The sequence below is a fragment of the Macaca mulatta genome, chromosome 15 (assembly GCF_049350105.2).
Source record: "Macaca mulatta isolate MMU2019108-1 chromosome 15, T2T-MMU8v2.0, whole genome shotgun sequence".
In the NCBI taxonomy this organism is placed as follows: Eukaryota; Metazoa; Chordata; class Mammalia; order Primates; family Cercopithecidae; genus Macaca; species Macaca mulatta.
Genome location: NC_133420.1, coordinates 52641333 through 52660774, shown reverse-complemented (window position 1 = coordinate 52660774; position 19442 = coordinate 52641333). Strand labels below are relative to the sequence as shown.

At 39.0% G+C, this 19442-nt stretch overlaps 1 protein-coding gene across 2 annotated transcripts in view; it reads left to right on the top strand.

Moving 5' to 3' along the window:
- The window catches only part of TMEM38B (transmembrane protein 38B), a 79105-nt gene that overhangs the window by 43071 nt on the left and 16592 nt on the right, over positions 1-19442 (top strand). For both annotated transcript variants that reach the window (XM_077965491.1, NM_001194325.1), the window contains one exon: positions 10400-10517. In XM_077965491.1, the coding sequence (XP_077821617.1) occupies positions 10400-10517 (118 nt within the window). The remainder of the gene's footprint in view (positions 1-10399; positions 10518-19442) is intronic.

The following is a 19442-nucleotide window of genomic DNA, read 5'->3' as shown; positions in this document are numbered from 1 at the left end:
TGACGTACACTTAGGTAGTTCTCCTATCTTGGCTATTTGAATTCGGTTTACTAATATTTTTTACATCAGAGAGATTGGCCTGTAGTTTTCTTTTTCTTTCTTTCTTTTTTTTTTTTTTTTTTTTTTTGTGGCGTCTTTGGATTAGGCATGAGCTGATGTTGGCCTCTGAAAATGTGTTAGGCACATTCCCTCTAGCTCTATTTCCTTGGAAGAGTTTAAGAAGTACTGGTATTAATTCTTTTTTGAAAGTTGGTAGAAGTCAGCTGTGAAGCCATCTAGTTCTGGGCTTTTTAGTCCCTTGGGAGACTTTAAGTTTATATTCCAGTCTCTGTTTGTAATTGACCTGTGCAGGCTTTCTACTTCTTCCTGCTTTAATCTTGGTTGGTTATATTTTTTAGGAATTTATTCGCTTACTCTAGGTTATCCAGTTTGTTGGCATGTAATTGTTCATAGTAGTCGCTTATTATTATTTTTATTTCTTTGGTGTCTGTTGAAATGTCTCTACTTTTATTTCTGGTTTTATTTAAGTCTTCTATCTTTTTTTGCTTAGTGTAGCTAAGCATTTGTCAATTTTGTTTAGATTTTCAAAAAACTAACTCAGTTTGATTGATTTTTTTCCCCTATGTTTTTTCTATTTGATTTATTTCTGTATTTTTTCCTTCCTAGTGCTAATTTTCGGTTTTCTTTGTTCTTTTTTTATTTCCTTGATACATAATGTTAGTTATTTATTTGAAATATTTCTTTTTTAACGTGGATATTTATTGCTATAAACTTCCCTCTTAGACCCACTTTTGCTGCATCATGTAAGTATTGGTATGTTTTGTTTCCACTATCATTTGTTTCATAATATTTTTAAATTTCCTTTTTGATTTCCTCTTTGACCCATTGGTTGCCCTGGAGCATCCTGTGTAATTTTCACGTATTTTTGAATTTTCCAAAATTGTTCCTGTTGTTGATTTCTAGTTTGATACTGTTGTGATCAAAATGACACGATGTGATTTTAATGTTATTACATTTGTTAGGACTTGTTTTGCAGCCTAACATGTGGTCTATCCTAAAGAATGTTTCATGTGCACTAGAGAAGAATGTGTATTTTGCTGTTGTTGGATGGAACATTCTATAGATGTTTATTATTGTATTGCTGTTTCATCCCTTCCTGTCTATTAATATTTGCTTCATATATTTAGTTCGTCCAATGTTGTGCACATACATATTTACAATTATTATGTTCTCTTGATGAATGGACTTTTTTGCCATTAAATACTGACCCTCTTTGTCTTTTCTGAAAGTTTTTGACTTGACGTCTGTTTTATCTGCTGTATGTATACTCACCTCTGCTCTTTTTTGGTTATCATTTGCATGGAATATATTTTTCATTCCTTTACTTTCAGTTTGTGTGCGTCCTTAAAGCTAAAGTGAGTTCCTTGTAGACAGCATATATAGTTGGATCTTTTTTTTTTTTTAATCAGTTCAACCATTATGTATCTTTTTTAGGGAATTTAATCCGTTTATGTTCATCCTAGGAAAGGACTTTTCTCCTGCCATTTTGTTAATTGTTTTCTGTTTGTTTTGTAGATCCTTTGTTCCTTTCTTCCTCTTGTTATTTACCTAGGTTTATTTCATTTCTCTTTCTAATTTGCATATTCACTGTATTTTTTTTGTGTGGTTACCATTGGGCTGACTTTAAGAATCTTGTAGTTAAAGCAGACTATTTCAAGCTGGTAACAGCTTAACTTTATTCACATAAAAGTACTCTAGATATTTTCCCTATTCTTCATTTATATTTTTGTTGCCTTAATTTACTTTATCTTTTGTGTGTTCCTTAACTTTGAATTATAGCTGTTTTTGACCATTTTGGTTTTTTATGTTTATACTAGAAGATTGAAAGATTTATATAGCACCATTACAGCACTATGGTATTCTGAGTTTGATTTTGAAGTTATCTACTGGTGAATTATATACTTTCACATACTTTCTTGATAGTAATTGTTGTCCCTTTGCTTTCAGTTGTGGCACTCGTGAGCATTTCTTGTAAGGCTGGTCTAGTGGTGATGAATTCCCTCAGCTTTTTCTTATCTGGGAAGGTCTTTATGTAACCTTAATATCTGAAGAATAGCTTTGCTGGGTATAGTATTTTTGGCTGACACTTGTTTTCTTTCAGCTGTCTGAATATATCATCCCATTTTCTCTTGACCTGTAAGATTTCTGTTGAGAAGTGTACTGATTATCTAATGGAGATTCCCTTGTATGTGACATGTCAGTTTTCTCTTGATGTTTTTAGAATTTTCTCCTTGCCTTTTACTTTTGACAATTTGGTGATTATGCATCTTGGTAAAGATGTCTTTGGGTTGAACCTGTTTGGGGACTTTTGAGCTTCCTGGATCTGGATATCAGTGTTTCAACTAAGACTTGGGAAGTTTTCAGCAAATTTGATTTATTAAAAAAAATTTTTTTTAGAGACAGAGTCTTGCCCTGTTGCCCAAGCTGGAGTGCAGTGTCTTGGACATAGCTCACTGCAACCTTGAACTCCTTGGGTCAAATGATCTTCCCCACCTCAGCCTCTCAAAAATAGCTGGTATTAGAGATTGTTCCACCATGCCTGGCTAACTAAAACACATTTGTTTTTGGTAGAGATAGGGTCTCACTGTGTTGCCCTGGCTTGTCCTGAACTCCTGGCCTCAAGCGACCCTCTCATTTTGGCCTTCCAGAATGCTGGGATTACATATGTGGATTATTTTATTAAATAAGCTTTCTGTCCTTTTACTGTCTCCTCTGCTTCCGTGGCTTTCATAATGTGAAAATTTGTTTGCCAGATGGTGTCCCATAAGTCCCATAGGCTTTCTTTACTCTTTTTCATTCTTTTTCCTTTTTTTCTCCTGACTGGCTGATTTCAAAAACTTCTTCTGAAGTCACAAATTCTTTTTCTACTTTTCTAATCTGCTGTTGAAGCTCTATTTTTTTTTTTTATTTCATTCATTGGATTCTTCAGCTTCAGGAGTTTTGATTGGTTGTTTTTAAATGATCTCTGTCTCCGTTGAGTTTCTCATTCAGATCTCTTAATCATTTTCCTGGTTTTGTTGAATTATCTGTCTGTATTCTCTTGTGTCTCACTGAGTTTCCTTAAGATCATTATTTTGAATTCTTTTTTAGGCAGTTTATAACTTTTCATTTCTTTGGGGTCAGTTACTGGAGAATTACTGTGTTTCTTTTGTGGTGTCACATTTCCTTGCTTTTTTATATTTTGTGTCCTACCCAGCATTTATATCTGCACATCTGGTGGAACAATCACCTCTTCCAAACTTTACATAGTGGTTTTCATAGGGAAAGGCTTTCACCTGTATGTACCAATTGGACAGGGTATGGTGGCTCTTATTCTGAGTGGGCACACTGGTAGTTTCTGTGCAGCTTCTTTAACTATAATCAGTGTCATTGATGACTTTGGGTGCCTAAGTGGCTTAAGCTTTAAGAGTTTGTTGCAGCAGTACTGGCAGCATGAGTTGTTAGGATCCTCAGTTGCAAGGACTTTGGGGTCCTCGAGTTCTTGTTTTCCCAACAATGGGAGCGATCCTAACTGAGGGGATCCTTTTTGGTGTCTGATCTGACATGGCCCACAGGCAGTCACAGCAGTGCTGGGCTGCAGGGTGCATGCTTGGATTAGCTGTGGTTACAGTGTGCTGAGCTCAGGGTCATTGAAACTACTGTAGCACCTGGGACTTGGGCTGCACATTTACTCTATGAGGTCTGAGTAGATGCAGATTAGCCACAAAATTAGGGTCTGTGACGCTGAGGTTTACCACAGCAGCTTGTTCTCATGGGGCAGGGACGTAGCTGTGACTCTGATCCTGGGGGCAGGGCACAGAACTGGCATAGCTCTGGAGAAGAAGGGGTGCTCCAACGGCCTGAGCCCCAGGGAGCAAGAGTCCCAGAGTCAAGAGTACACACCAGAAACTCAGGCCCTGGGGCATGAGGCACTCTGCAGTGGGGACTCTGGACCCTAGGCTGGTAGTACACAGCAGAGGCCTAAGTTTTGTGAGGCCAGGTGCAGCAACAATAGTTACCCGGTAATGGTGGAGCACAGCTGTGTCTTGGGCCCTGGAGGGCAAGGAGTAGCACAAGGATGACTCTACTGTCTGAGGAGGTGGGATGCTTCAGCAGTGTAGACTCTGGGGACTAGTCTGGTTCTATGGATAGGGTGTTGCATCTGTTCCACCTGGAAGACAGGGTGGTTCAACTCAACCAATGCTCTTATTTCCCTGGGATACGGGGCCCTGCCTGTTTCAGTTGCCAAGGGGGATCAACTGCTTGGCTAGACCAGTGCACAGGTTGCCTGGGAGGTGGGGTGCCATGTCAGCTCTGGTGCTGCTTTGGCTCAGGTGCCAGAGGTGTGACTGCTCTGCTTGGCCAAAGCCCTTATTTCTCAGAAGGTGAAGTGCTGCATTAGCTTAGACCCTGAGGAGTAGGACACAGAAACAACTGGGATATAGGGGATGGAATGGCTCCATAGCAGCTTGACCCCAAGGGTAGGGCATTGTAGCAGGTAGGCTTGAGGATGGCAGTTCACTAGACAGGCTTTTTACAGTGACAACAAAACCTCAGGGATGGAAGGGTACAGTAACTATTTATGTACAGAGCAGGATGCACTCCCAGAGAGGCTCTGCTTTCAAAATGGTATAGCACAGTAGCAGGTAGGGCTATAGAAGATGAGGGAGGTGTAGGATTCTTCTTTGGGGTGAGCACAGCCATATGGACTCTGGGCAATTCCCTCAGCTGGGTTCAGTACCTATGAGGGCTGCAGAAGTCCACAGTGGTGAAGACTGTGGGTGTTCATGGTAGTGATGATGGTTGTTGGGGTTCTGTTGTTTACCTTTTCTTGGAAGGGAGAAGTCCCTCCTGGTTTCAAGCTGACCCTCTCAGGGGAAGTAGTGGTGGAGACAAGGACTTTTCTTCCCTTCTCTATGTGGCCATACTGTGTTTTTGTGCTCTATGGAGTTGCTTCTGCTCCTTTGCTGTATTCTGGTACTCTCCTTTAGTTATTTTCATCAAAATGTAGTTGTTATTTATTGTTTTGTTTGTTTGTTTTGGGGTGGAGGGCAGGGCTAGGAACTTGTAGTTGGCCACCTTGCTAACATCACTCTATTTTCTTGTTTCTTATGCTTTTGACATCACTAAGAATCCATTGCCAAATCTAAGGTCATGAAGATTTTCTCCTGTGTTTTCTTTAAAGAGTTATCTTAAAAGAAGCTCACAGATCCATTTGAGTTAATTTCTTTTCTTTTTTTTTTTTTTTTTTTGAGACAAGATCTCACTCCGTCACCCAGGCTGAGTGCAGTGGCACTGTCACAGCTCACTGCAGCCTCAACTTCCCAGCCTCAAGCAATGCCCCCATCTCAGCCTCCTGAGTAGCTGGGACTACAGGCATATATTGCCACACCCAGGTAATTTTTATCTTTTATTTTTTGTAGAGATGGAGTCTTACTATGTCACCCAGGCTAGTCTCAAACTACTGGATGCAAGCGATACTCCTGCCTAGGTCTCCCAAAGTGCTGGGATTATAGGCGTGAGTCACTGTGCCTGGCCTGAGTTAATTTTTATATATCATATGAATTAGGGGTTCACCTTCATTCTTTTGTATGTGGATATATAGTTGTCCCAGCACCATTTATTGAATTATTTTCCCACTGAATAGACTTGGCACCCTAGTAGAAAATCAGTTGAACATAGATGTATGGGTTTATTTCTAGACTGTCTGTTCTATTCCATTGTCTATATGTTTATCATTGTGCTAGTACCATACCGTTTTGATTACTGTAGCTTTTTAGTTAAGTTCCAAATTGGGCAGTGTGTGTCCTTTAACTTGGTTCTGTTTTTTTTTTTTTCCAAGATTGTTTTGGCCATTCAGGGTCCCTAGCAATTTCATGTGAACATGAGGCTTCCTTAAAAATCCTAGGTAATTTTTTCCATTTCTGCAAAACAAAAAAAAAGTAATCAAACAAAAAACAAAAACAGTGATGGAATTTTGATAGAGATAACATTGACCCCGTAGATCGCTTTGGGAATTGTTGCTCTCTTATAACAATATTAAGTGTTCCTTTTTCTTTTTTTAGACAGAGTCTCACTGTGTCCCCTAGGCTGGAGTACAGTGGCATGATTTCAACTCACTGCAACCTCTACCTCCTGGGTTCAAGTGATTCTCCTGCCTCAGCCTCCTAAGTAACTGGGATTACAGGTGCATGCCACCACACCAGGCTAATTTTTGTATTTTTAGTAGAGACAGGGTTTCACCATGTTGGCCAGGCTGGTCTTGAACTCCTGACATCAAGTGATCTGCCTACCGTGACCTCCCAAAATGTTGGGATTATGGGCATGAGCCACCGTGCCTGTCCAGTTTTAAGTCTTCCAATGTATGAACATCAGATAGCTTTCTATTTAATTAGATCTTATTAAACTTTTTTTTTTTTTTTTTTTTTTTTTTGAGACAGAGTCTTGCTCTGTCACCTGGGCTGGAGTGCAGGGGTGTGATGTTGGCTCACTGCACCCTCTGCCTCCTGGGTTCTAGTGATTCTCCTGCCTCAGCATCCCGAGTAGCTGGGATTACAGGTGCACACCACCACGCCCAGCTAGTTTTTGTATTTTTAGTAGAGACGGGGTTTCACCATGTTGGCCAGGCTGGTCTCAAACTCCTGGGATCAAGCCATCCACCCTCTTCAGCCTCCCAAAGTGCTGGAATTACAAGCATAAGCCACCACACCTGACCCGTAGGTATTCTTTAAATGCTAGTATGTGGAATTGTTTCTTAATTGCCTTCATATTGCTTATTGCTGCCAGTTCATTTAATAAAAAAATCTAGTCCTGCCAAAAACAAAGTCAAGTTGTCCCTTGGCCCCACAGTAACTCTTTTAGAGTGTTTTCCTTCTTTTCCTTCTCTACCCCAAGTTTTAAGAAGTAAAATATACGTATTGTGGAAAATTTGGGAAAATATTAACATAAAAGAAACTTCTAATACATTGTTTAGTGACAATTTCTGTTAATGTGTCAGTATATTTCTGTATTTTTCTGCATAAACATATTTTTACAGTAAATAAATGCAGTAAAACTGAATAATGGTTTCTAAAGTTCTAATAGTTTTCAACCCCTGAAACCTGAAATGTTACCAATATGGGAACACACTGTTTCCATATTTGCAAATTAAAAATCTTGAGATGAAGAGATCGTCGTGGATTTCTGGTGGGACTGAATGCAGTCACATATATCCTTATAAGAGGAAAACAGAGGGAGATTTGACCACACATCTCAGAGATTAGAATGATATAGCCACAAGCCAAGGAATGCTGGTAGCTCCCAGAAGCTGAAAAAGACAAGGAATGGATTCTTTCCTAGTGTCTCCAGAGGTAGTGTGGCACTACTGACACTTTGATTTTGACTGAGTGATACTGATTTTAAATTTCTCTGTTTTAAGCCACTGAATTTATTGTAATTTATTACAGTAGCCACAGGAAAGTAATAGAGATTTTGATACACGATGTGGTGTGCTGCTGTAACAGACACCTGGGATTAGATAATTGGTGGAGGCTAGAGGAATTTTGAAGTGTGCAGTACAACTATGGATGTTAAAGGCACTTCTGGTGAGGGATCTGAAGGAAGTGAGGAGCATATTAGAGAGAGTCTATAAATATATAGTCTTAGAGAATACATATATTGTTAGAAGCAAAATGTTGGTAGGAATGTTGTTAAAAGTGCTGGTGAAGACTTGGAAGGAAATGAGGAACCTGATATTGGGAACTGGAGAAAGGTTATCCTTGTTATATAGTGGTGGAAACTTAGCTGCACAATTGTTGCCACAGTTGTGTGGAAACCATAACTTGTAATCAGTAAACGTGGATATTTTTGCTGAGGAAATTTCCAAGCAAAGTGTTCCAGGTACAGCCTGGTTTCTTCCTGATGCTTATAGTAGAGTGCAAGAGGAAAGAGTTAAATTGAGGGAATGAATGCTACTAACCAAACAAACAAATAAAACCCCTCAAAACCAGGACTCTATCATTTGGGAAATTTTCAGCCTATTGAGACTGCAAAGTTGATAAAACTGAGATTCACTCTGGAGAGAAGTGAGGGTGTGACTGAACAACTTTTCCTAGTGTTGAAGGGATTGGATGTTTGACTCATGGATCCATTCAATCATTATAGCAGAAGCCAGGGATAGAGAGGAGGTTATCCAAGAAAGATCTGTGGAAGACTCTCTTTGCCTAGTGACATGGATTGGTGTGCATACACAGGAGACCCAATGGGGATTTGGAAATATTAAATCAGAAGGAACACTGCCAGCTTGGACTGAAAGGAGAAAAACAGGATTAAATGAAAGAAGGCTGTCAGACTTTTAAAATTCTGCAGACCAGAATCAGGCTGATAAAACTGCTCACCTGCAAACATATGCTTAAAAAAGGAAGGAAAAGGAAAAATGACTTCATGGTAGGAGCTACAGGCCCAGAGGCCTGAGGCCAGGCCCATAGGCTGGATTCAGGTGCAGAGGCCAGAACCACCAACGTAGAGGTTCAAGCCACAGAAGATTATTCCCAGGCCTTGAATCCTAATGGAATTTGCCCTTCTGGATTTCAAAATGGCTTGGGACTGTTGAACCTTTTTCCTCCTCTTTTCTCCCTTTTGGAATGGCAATATCTTTAACTGTTATTCAGTGCTTATTTCATCATTGCATTTTGGAAGCAGATAACTTGTTTGCTAGTTTCAGAGGAAACTAATATAGTAAGCATAAGGATTTTCTAAATGCATTCTAATCTTTTAAACAAATCTCATACTCCAATTTAAAATGGACTTTTTCCTAAATTTAAGACCTTCTCCAATGCCTTGCCCCAATGCATTGTCTATGAAATCCTTATTCCTTAGATTCAACCCTTAAGATAATACAATCCAAAATGGTAGATGTGTATGCCAAGGCAATGCTCATAATGAGCCACCATGGTGCAGAAAACAGACAGTGAGAAAGAAAGAGAAACAAAATAACCTTAAAACAGATATAATTCCATGTTTTTATCTTATCCTTTTAAATTTTTAATTTTGTGTACAGTTATATATAATTTCCAAATTAATTGATAGCCATAATTTGGGAATGCTGTAAAACTTTTTTTTTTTTAACCAATAGGGATGTACAATCAAAAAGATTTAGACTACTGTTCCAAAACATGACTGTTGGCAGTGCATTTGGTGGTCCCGCAGATCTGTTTCTTTCTTCAACAGTGTTTGGATGGAACAGATATGGGGACTAAAGAAAAAAAAAAGAAGAAAACAATAAAATAAAATAAAACAATAAAATAAAACATGACTGTTACTCAATCATATTGTTAAGCAAGATCCAGAACCGGAAAAAGACAGAGTGGATTCTTTCTTAGAGTCTCTAGAGGTAGTATGGCCCTACTGACACTTTGATTTTAACTGAGTGATACTGATTTTACATTTTTCTGTTTCAAGCCACTGAATTTGTTGTAATTTATTACAGTAGCCACAGGAAAGTAATTCAGGTTTGGTCTGTTGTCCAAACTTCACCCTGTTTTGAACTCAGTCCTTTGCTTGTAATAATTAAATAAATAAAGTAATAAAATGACTTATAGGAACCTTTAGATTTGTCCTGTTTTGCAGTGTGGCATTCTTAGAGTTTACCATTTATCTTTTTTACTTGTAAGATAGAGAGCTAGGCAATGATTCGTTACTGAAATATACTTTAAATATGCGGCAAATATATAACATAAAGTAATGCTTCTTATTTGGTAAATTAGCATCTTATTTTAGACTTTACAATCTAAGCATTAATATATTAGCTAAAACTAATATGCTGTGCTGGAGTTAGCTAAATGATAGGCTGGAGATGGCTTTTATCGTTTTATGAGAACCAGTTGTGCACATCTCTCCTCTTCCATGCAGCAGCCTGACATTGGCCATGATGGGAGTATTTACATCATGGAAATGGGCAAATGCTAAAAATCTGGCCTTTCTTTTCCTTGACTCCACTCTGTGAGCTTTTTAGCACTGTAAGGTTTTTAATGACTAATTCCAAATCATGCTGTACAATGTGGAACTTTGAAATCCTTTATGAAAAAATTGTTATATGGCCAAATATGTTTCAGAAATATTGCATGTAGAAATGTACTCTTTTTGTTGGAGAGTCAGAATATGTATGGTTATTCTAAAATCTGTAGTTTATGATGTGAAAAAAGGTATTTAACTTTGTATAACTCAGCATTTTCAACACTTTTTAAAGTGTATTAACAAAACTCATCTTTGCATTACATCTATTAATAACCCACTAAGTTAATGTTTTGCAGAGCACTCTTTGAAAACGATGGAGATATGTCATATTTCTTACTTGCTGATTTAAAATGTGTTTTATTTTCAGCCCTTCCAAGGTAACCCTTCTGGGGTCAGTTATCTTCACATTCCAGCACACCCAGCATCTGGCAATATCAAAGCATAATCTTATGTTCCTTTATACCATCTTTATTGTGGCCACAAAGGTAAGAATTCAAAGTACCTATAATTATTACAAATCCTGTATAACCATTCCCCTTTGATACAATTCTGCATACTGGGCAAGTAAGAGAAACATTTATTTATTGTTATTATCTAAGAGGAAGAATTTGGGGAGGTTTACTCAGTACATCCATGACTTTCTGAAACTTAACTTTTCTGTGATTTCTTGTTTGCTTTATGCTAGGGCTATCAGGAAACACTTGCAGATAGCCTAGTAGTATATTGGAGAAGAGAGAGTAGTAGAAATAGCCAATGCTGATCAGAGACTGCAAAGATGATAGTGTCTCATTTGTAAAATGAGATACTTGAGATAGATATTCTCTGAGTTTCCTTTAAGCTCTAAAATTTCAAATATTTTATATAGGACATATTTGTGGTCATTCTTTTCTATTAATATTGCCTGGGTGGAAGCTTTATTCCTTCTTGAAGATAGGTTAGAGACAGGCAGTCTTGGGTTCAAATCCCAGCTTTGCTGGCTAATCCTTGAGTAGGCAAGCCACTTATGTCGCTGAATCCTAATTTTCTCGTCTTCATTGTACAGTTGTTGAGGATTAGAGAAGATGCATGTCTTTCTGTCACTGTATGTGACGTATCTTATGAATTTTATTTGCAGCTGTATCATGAGGCTAATTCTGACTATTCATACCATGAATAAGTATTGTTCCCTGTTCACAAATAGACAATTGATTTTATAATAAAATTGTTATTTAAGTCTAGAAAATTTTATGGCCACCTCTATTTTAGATTCGATATTTTTGGCTAAAAACTTATCTTTGGGATTTTTAAAAGGAAAACAGGATAGCTAATATGTGTCTTAGAATGAAGTCACTGTATGAATCATTCATTTTTGTTTCAGTAGTCTCTGAAATGGAGATGGTCTGTGGCTGTAATCAAGTAACAAATATTGGAGGCAAAATCTCTTCACATGTAGTCTCTTCCAGTCCTCAAATTTTGAGCTGTATATATTTTTTCTAACGGCCTTATAGAGATATATTTTCCATACTGTGTTAGTCTGTTCTCATGCTGCTAATAAAGACATACCTGATACTGGGTAATTTATAAAGAAAAAGAAGTTTAATGGACTCACATTTCCACATGACTGGGGAGGCCTCACCATCATGGCGGAAGACGGAGGAGGAGCCAAGGCACATCTGACATGGCAGCAGGCAAGAGAGCTTATGCAGGGGAACTCCCATTTATAAAACCATCAGATTTCGTGAGACTTACTCACTATCCCAAGAACAGCACGGGAAAGACCCTCATGATTGAGTCACCTTCATCTGGCCCCTCCCTTGTACAATTCAAAGTGAGATTTGAGTGTGGAGATATGAGTGATGTATGGTTTGAGCCAAGCCATATCATATATCATACAGTTCACTTAAAGTGTACAATTGAATAGTTTTTTTAGTGTATTCATGGAGTTGTGCAATTATCACTACAAATCAGTATTAGAATATTTTTATCACTCCAAAAAAGAAACATTGTATTCTTTAGAAGTCATTTCACATTTTCCCCAATACTTCCAGCTATAGGCCATTTTATTTATCCACTCATCAGTTGATGGATAGTTTGATTGTCTCACTTTTTGGCTAAACTGAATAATAAGCTGTGAACACTCATGTAAATATTTTTGTGTGGACATGTGATTCATTTCTCTTGAGTATATCATCTATGAATGGAATTTTTAGGCCATATGTTAATTCTGTTTATCCTTTTGAGGAACTGACAGATTGTTTTACAAAGTAGCTTTATCTTTTTATATTCCCATCAGCAATGTATGAGATTTCCAATTTCACCACACCATTACTAGTGCATAGTATTGTATTTTTTGTTACAGGCACCCTAGTGGGTGTGAAGTGGCATCCCATTGTGGTTTTGATGTACATTTTCCTGATGACTAATGATGCTGAGTATCTTTTTTGTGCTTGTTAGGTATTTGTATATCTTCTTTGGAAAAAATATCTAGTCAGATTATTTGCTCATTTTTAATTTATATTTTGTTTTAATGTTGAGTTGTAAAATTCTTTTCATATTTTGGATACTAGAACCCTATCAGACTTAATGATTTGCAGATATTTTTTTCCATTCTGTAAGGTTTTTTCTTCACTGATAGTGCCCTTAGAAGCACAAATTGGTAAAATTTTGATGAAGGCCAGACTCAGTGGCTCACGCCTGTAATCCCAGCACTTTGGGAGGCTGAGGTGGGCAGATCACCTGAGGTCAGGAGTTTGAGACCAGACTAGCCAACATGGTGAAACCCCGTCTCTACTAAAAATATAAATATATAAAAATTAGTTGTGGGTGCCTATAATCCAAGCTACTCAGGAGGCTGAGGCAGTAGAATCACTTGAACCAGGGAGACAGAGGTTGCAGTGAGACGAGATTGTGCCACTGCACTCAAGCCTGGGCAACAGAGAAAGACTGTTCTCTGAACAGAAAAAAAAAATACAAACAAAAAAAACCCAACAACACTTTTTTTTATGAGTCCAATTTACCTATTTTCTCTTTTATTATGTGTTCTTTGTATGTCATAACTAGGAAACCATTGCCAAATCTAAGATCATAAAGATTTACCTCTATATCTTCTTCAAGAGTTTTATAGTTTTAGCTCTTGTATTTGGTTTTTATGATCTGTTTTGAATTAAGTTTTGTGTATGGTATGATGAACAGTCCAAGTTTTTTCATGTGGATATCTAGTTGTTCCAGCACTATTTATTGTAAAAACAATTCTTTTCCTTTGTGAATTGCCTTTACAATCTTGTCAAAAATCAGTTGACTGTAAATTTGAGGGTTTATTTCTGGATTCTCAATGTTATTCCATCCATATGTGTGCCCGTCCTTGTGCTATTACTACTATGTCTTAATTGTTGTAGCATTGTAGTTAGTTTTGAAATCAAGACGTGTGACTGTGGTAGGATCCAAGATGGCTGATTAGAAGCAGCTGTGGTCCATGGCACTCATGGAAAGGAGTGAAAAGGGGCAAGTGAATTCAGCACCTTCAACTGAAATACCCACCTTGCAGTGGGACTGTCTAGGCAAACAGCTCATGTAGGGTAAGGGACCTTGGGCTTTGGAATGCCCAAATGGTTTGGACAAGGAAGGTCCCCTCCAGTGCAGCACACCTCCTCTACCAAAAAGCAGCCAGACTGCTTTTTTAAGCGGGTCCCTCATTCTGTTCCTCCTGACTGGGTGAGACCTCTCGATAGGGATCTCCAACCACTTCCTACAGCTGGGAACAGCATGGAGCCAAAGGAACCCCCACTGCCAGCCAAGGGAAGCAGTGAGTGATTATGCAACTTGCCCAGGGATCCACGCTTCTCTCATGGACCTTTGCAACCCGTGGATCAGGAGATCCCCTCGTGAACCCATGTCACCAGGGTCTTGGGTCTGATGCACAGAGCTGTGTGGAGTTTTGGCAGAGCAGCCACTCAGGCGCACACAGAGACACAGGAGTTTACATACTGTGGCCCTGGGGTCCCCAGCAAGTGAGGAAATCCATCCGTACATATTCCTAGGAAGGGGGCTGAATCCAGGGAACCAAGCAGCATCGTGCTGCAGGCCCCACTTCCATGGCACCTCACAATCTAAGACCCACTGGCTTGGGTTCCAGCCTGCCATCGGCAACGTGCTGGAATCTGCCTGAGACAGGTCTGAGTTCCTGGGGGGAGGGGCGGCTGGCATCTATGCGGTTTGGTAGACTTAGCCGTTCCAGCCTGCCGGCTTTGGAGAATATGAACAGTCCAGATGAGGAAGGGTCCTCCACAATGCAGCACAGCTCCCTTGGTAGATCATGGCCAGACTGCTTCTTTAAGCAGGACCCTGATTCATTCCTCCTCACTGGGCGGGACCTTCCTGTGGGGCCTTCAGCCACTTCAAAAGGGTTCTATTGGGACGTAGCTCTTAGGGGGAGGAGCGGCCACCGTCTCTGTGGTTTGGCAGACTTAGCCACTGTAGTCTGCTGGCTTTGGAGAATACAAATGTTACAGCCAAGGGAAAGGGTTTCCCCACAGTGCAACACAGCTGCTTTGCTAGATCGTTACCAGACTGCTTTTTTAAGCCGGACCCTGATCCATTCCTCTTCACTGGACAGGACCTCCCTGCAGGGACTTCATCCATTCCAGCCAGTGTTCTCCATCTCTCCCTGGGATGGAACTCCCGGAGGGAGGGCCAGTCACCATCTCTGTGACTCAGTTGACTCATCCATTCTAGGCTGCCGGCTTTGGAGTGCCCAAATGGTTTGGACAAGGAAGGTCCCCTCCAGTGCAGCACACCTCCTCTACCAAAAAGCAGCCAGACTGCTTTGTAAAGCAGGTCCCTGATTCTGTTCCTCCTGACTGGGCGAGACCTCCCAATAGGGATCTCCAGCCACCTCCTACAGGTGCATTCGGTCCGGCAGCAGGTCAGTACCCACCTGGGGCAGAGCTTCCAGAGAAGGAGCTGACTGCCATCTTTGCTGTTTCATAGCCTTCACTGATGATACCTCCAGGTTTGGGAAAAACCAAGGTATCTAGGGTCTGGAGTGGACCCTCAGCAAACCACAGCAGCCCTATGATAGACTGGCCTGACTGTTAAAAACAAACAGAAAACAACAACAACATAAACAAAAAAGACCCCATAAAAACCCCATTCGAAAGTCAGCAACCTCAAAGATCAAAGGTAGATAAACCCACAAAGATGAGAAAGAACGCAAAAATGGTGAAAACTCAAAAAGCCAGAGTGTCTTTTCTTCCCCAAATGATGGCAACATCTCTGCAGCAAGGGCATGGAACTAGGCTGAGGCTGAGATGCCTGACTTGACAAAAGTAGGCTTCAGAAGGTGAGTAATAATGAACTTCACTGAGCTAAAGGAGCATGTTCTAACCCAATGCAAAGAAGCTAAGAATCATGATAATAAAGGAGATGATAGCCAGAATAGTCAGTTTAGAGAGGAACATAATTGACCCGATGGAACTGAAAAACACAACATGAGAACTTCACAATGTAGTCACAAGTATCAACAGCAGAATACCTGAAGCAGAGGAAAGCAGCTCAGAGCTTGAAGACTATCTTTCTGAAATGAGACAGGTAGACAAAAATTGAGAAAAAATAGTGAAAAAGAATGAACAAAACCTCTGAGAAATAGGGGATTATGTAAAGAGACTTAACCTGTGATTGGAGTACTTGAAAGACACGAGGAGAATGGAACGAAGCTGGAAAACATACTTCAGGATATCATCCAGGAGAACTTCCCCCACCTAACAAGACAAGCGAACATTCAAGTTTAGGAAATCCAGGGAACCCCAGTAAGATGCTCCACGAGAAGATCAACCCCAAGATGCATAATCATCAGATTCTCCAAGGTTGAAATGAAAGAAAACATGTTAAGGGCAGCCAGAGAGACAGACCAGGTCAGCATCAAAGGGAAGCCCAGCAGACTAACAGCAGACCTTTCAGTGGAAACCCTACAAGCCAGAAGAGACTGGGGGCCAATATTCAATATTCTTAAAGGAAAGAATTTCCAAACCAGAATTTCGTGTCCAGCCAAAATAAGCTTCATAATTGAAGGAGAAATAAGATCCTTTTCAGACAAGCAAATGCTGAGAGAATTTATCACCACCAGGCCTGCCTTGCAAGAGGTCCTGAAGGAAGCACTAAATATGGAAAGGCAAAACCATTACCAGCCACTACAAAAACACACTGAAGCACAGACCAGTAACACTGTGAAGCAACCACGTAAACAAGTCTGCAGATAACCAGCTAGCATCATGATGATAGGATCAAATTCATATAACAACAATACTAACCTTAAATATAAATGGGCTAGATGCCCCAATTTAAAGACACAGAATGGCAGGCTGGATAAACAGCCAAGACCCATCAGTATTCTGTCTTCAAGAGACCCATGTTCTGCGCAAAGACACACATAGGCTCAAAATAAAGGGATGGAGGAGAATTTACCAAGCAAATGGAAAACAGAGAAAAAAGGCAGGGTTGCAATCCTAGTTTCAGACAAAACACACTTTAAAACCAATGAAGATAAAAAATGACAAGTGCATTACATAATGGTAAAGGGTTTAATTCAACAAGAGGAGCTAACTATTCTAAATATATGTAAACCCAATACAGGAGCACCCAGATTCATAAAGCAAGTTCTTAGAGATCTACAAAGAGACCTAGACTTCCACACAATAATAGTGGGAGACTTTAACACCCTACTGACAATATTAGACAGATCATTGAGACAGAAAATTAACAGAGATATTTAGGACCTGACCTCAGCTCTGGATCAAGCAGACCTGATAGATAGCTACAGAACTCTCTGCTCAAAAACAACAGAATGTATATTCTTCTCATTGCCACACGCACTTAATATAAAATTGACCACATAATTGGAAGTAAAACACTCCTCAGCAAATGTAAAAGAACTGAAATAATAACAGTCTCTTAGACCACAGCACAATCAAATTAGAACTCAAGATTAATAAATGCACTCAAAACCAGACAACTACATGGAAATTGAACAACCTGCTCCTGAATGACTCTTGGGTAAATAATGAAATTAAGGCAGAAATCAAGAAGTTCTTTGAAACTAATGAGAACAAAGAGACAGCATACCAGAATCTCTGGGATGCAGCTAAGGCAGTGTTAAGAGGGAAATTTACAGCACTAAATGCCCACATAAAAACCTAGAAAGATCTCAAGTTAACAACCTATCACCTCAACTGAAAGAACTGGAGAACAAAGAGGAAACCCCAAAGCTAGCAGAAGACAAGAAATAATCAAGATCAGAGCTGAACTGAAGGAGATAGAGACATGAAAAACCCTTAAAAAAAAAAAAATCAACAAATCCATGAGCTGGTTTTTGGAAAACATTTATAAATAGACTGCTGGCTAGACTAATAAAGAAAAACAGAGAAGAATCCAACACAATCAGAAATGATAAGGGGGATATCACCACTGACCCCACAGAAATACAAACAACCGTCTGTATAAAGAACAGTATACTATAAACTATACTATAAACAGAGAATAATAGAAACACCTCTGCGCAAATAAACTAGAAAATCTAGAAGAAATGGATAAGTTCCTGGACACATACACCCTTGCAAGACTGAACCAGGAAGAAGTTGAATCCCCAAATAGACCAGTAAGGAGTTATTAAATTGAGGCAGTAATAAATAGCCTACCAACCAAAAAAAGCCCAGGACCAGATGAATTCACAGCTGAATTCTACCAGAGGTACCAAGAATTGCTGGTACCATTCTACTGAATCTAGTCCAAAATATTGAAAAGGAGAGACCTCCTCCCTAACATACACTGGGGCCTGTCAGGGGGAGGTGGAGGGAGGGAGAGCATCAGGAAGAATAGCTAATGAATGCTGGGCTTAATACCTATGTTATGGAATGATCTGTGCAGCAGTCCACCATAGCACACATTTAGCTGTGTAACAAACCTGCACATCCTGTACATGTACCCCTGATCTTAAATGAAAGTTGAAGAATAAAGAAAAATAAATAATAAAAAAAAGTGTGACACCTGTGAATTTGTGTGTTATTCTTTTTCAGAATTGTTTGACTATTCTGGGTCACTAGCATTGCCATATGAACTTTGGGATCAACTTTACAATTTCTGCAAAGAAGCCAGCACTTATTTTGATAGGGATTGCTTTAAATCTGTAAATTGATTTGAGAATAATTGCCATCTTAACAGTAAGGTTTCCAATTCATCAACACAGGAGTTCTTTTGATTTAGTTTGGCCATCTTTGTTTTCAATATACACGTCTTACACTTTTTTTGTTAAATTTATTCCTAAGTATTTTATTCTTTTTTGATTTTATGCTAAATACAATTGTTTTAAAATATCACTCCCAGGTTGTTTATTACAAATATGTAGAAATACAATTGATATTTGTATATTGATTTTGTATCCTGCAACCTTGCTGAACTCATTTATTAGTTCTAATAAATGTTTTAAAAGGTAGATTCCTGGCTGGGCATGGTGGGTCATGCCTGTAATCCTAGGACTTTGAGAAGCCAAGGTTGGCAGATCACTTGAGGTCAGGAGTTTGAGACCAGTCTGGCCAACATGATGAAATCCTGTCTCTACTAAAAATACAAAAACGGAGGTTTCAGTGAGCCAAGATTGTGCCACTGCACTCCAGCCTGGGCAACAGAGCCAGACTCCATCTCAAAAAATAATAATAATAAAATAAATAAATAAATAATAAAATAGAAGATAGATTCCTTAGGATTTTCTATATGCAGGATCATGTCATCTGCAAATAGAGATGATTTTACTCTTTACTTTTCAATCTGCATGTCTTTAATTTTCTTGCCCAGTTATCCTGGCTAGAACCTCCAGTATAGTGTTGATAGAAATGGAGAGAATGAACATTCTTGTCTTTTTCTTCGTCTTAGAGAGAAAGCATTTGGTATTTCACTATTAAGCATAATGTTGGCTATGGGTTTTTCCTAGATGCCTTTTAGCAGAGTAGGAAGTTAATTCCTTTCTACTCCTAGTTTGCTGAATGGGTGGGAGCTGTATTATTTTTGAGTTTCTAACTTTAATCTTTAAAGAAAATGAATGTATATTGTGGGTTTGGTAAGAATAAATAAATAGCACTGATATCTTACATTTTCTTGAGTTACAGGATCAGCTTTTGTTCATGACCTAATTTGTGGAATAAAAATGATAATTTTTCTTACAATTGTTCCTGGATGTAAAGTTCTATATTTTAACACCCAAACTTAAACACCATACTGCAATGTAATAATAATAAAGATATTTAAAAATAGGAAAACATACAATGCTGAACTTCTTTTATAATATTTCTCAACATTTTCCTAATTAGAAAGTATATCCACCAGTTTCTAAACAGAATGTTCATTTTAAACTAATTCATTTGCCCAAATCCCATTTAGAGTTTACT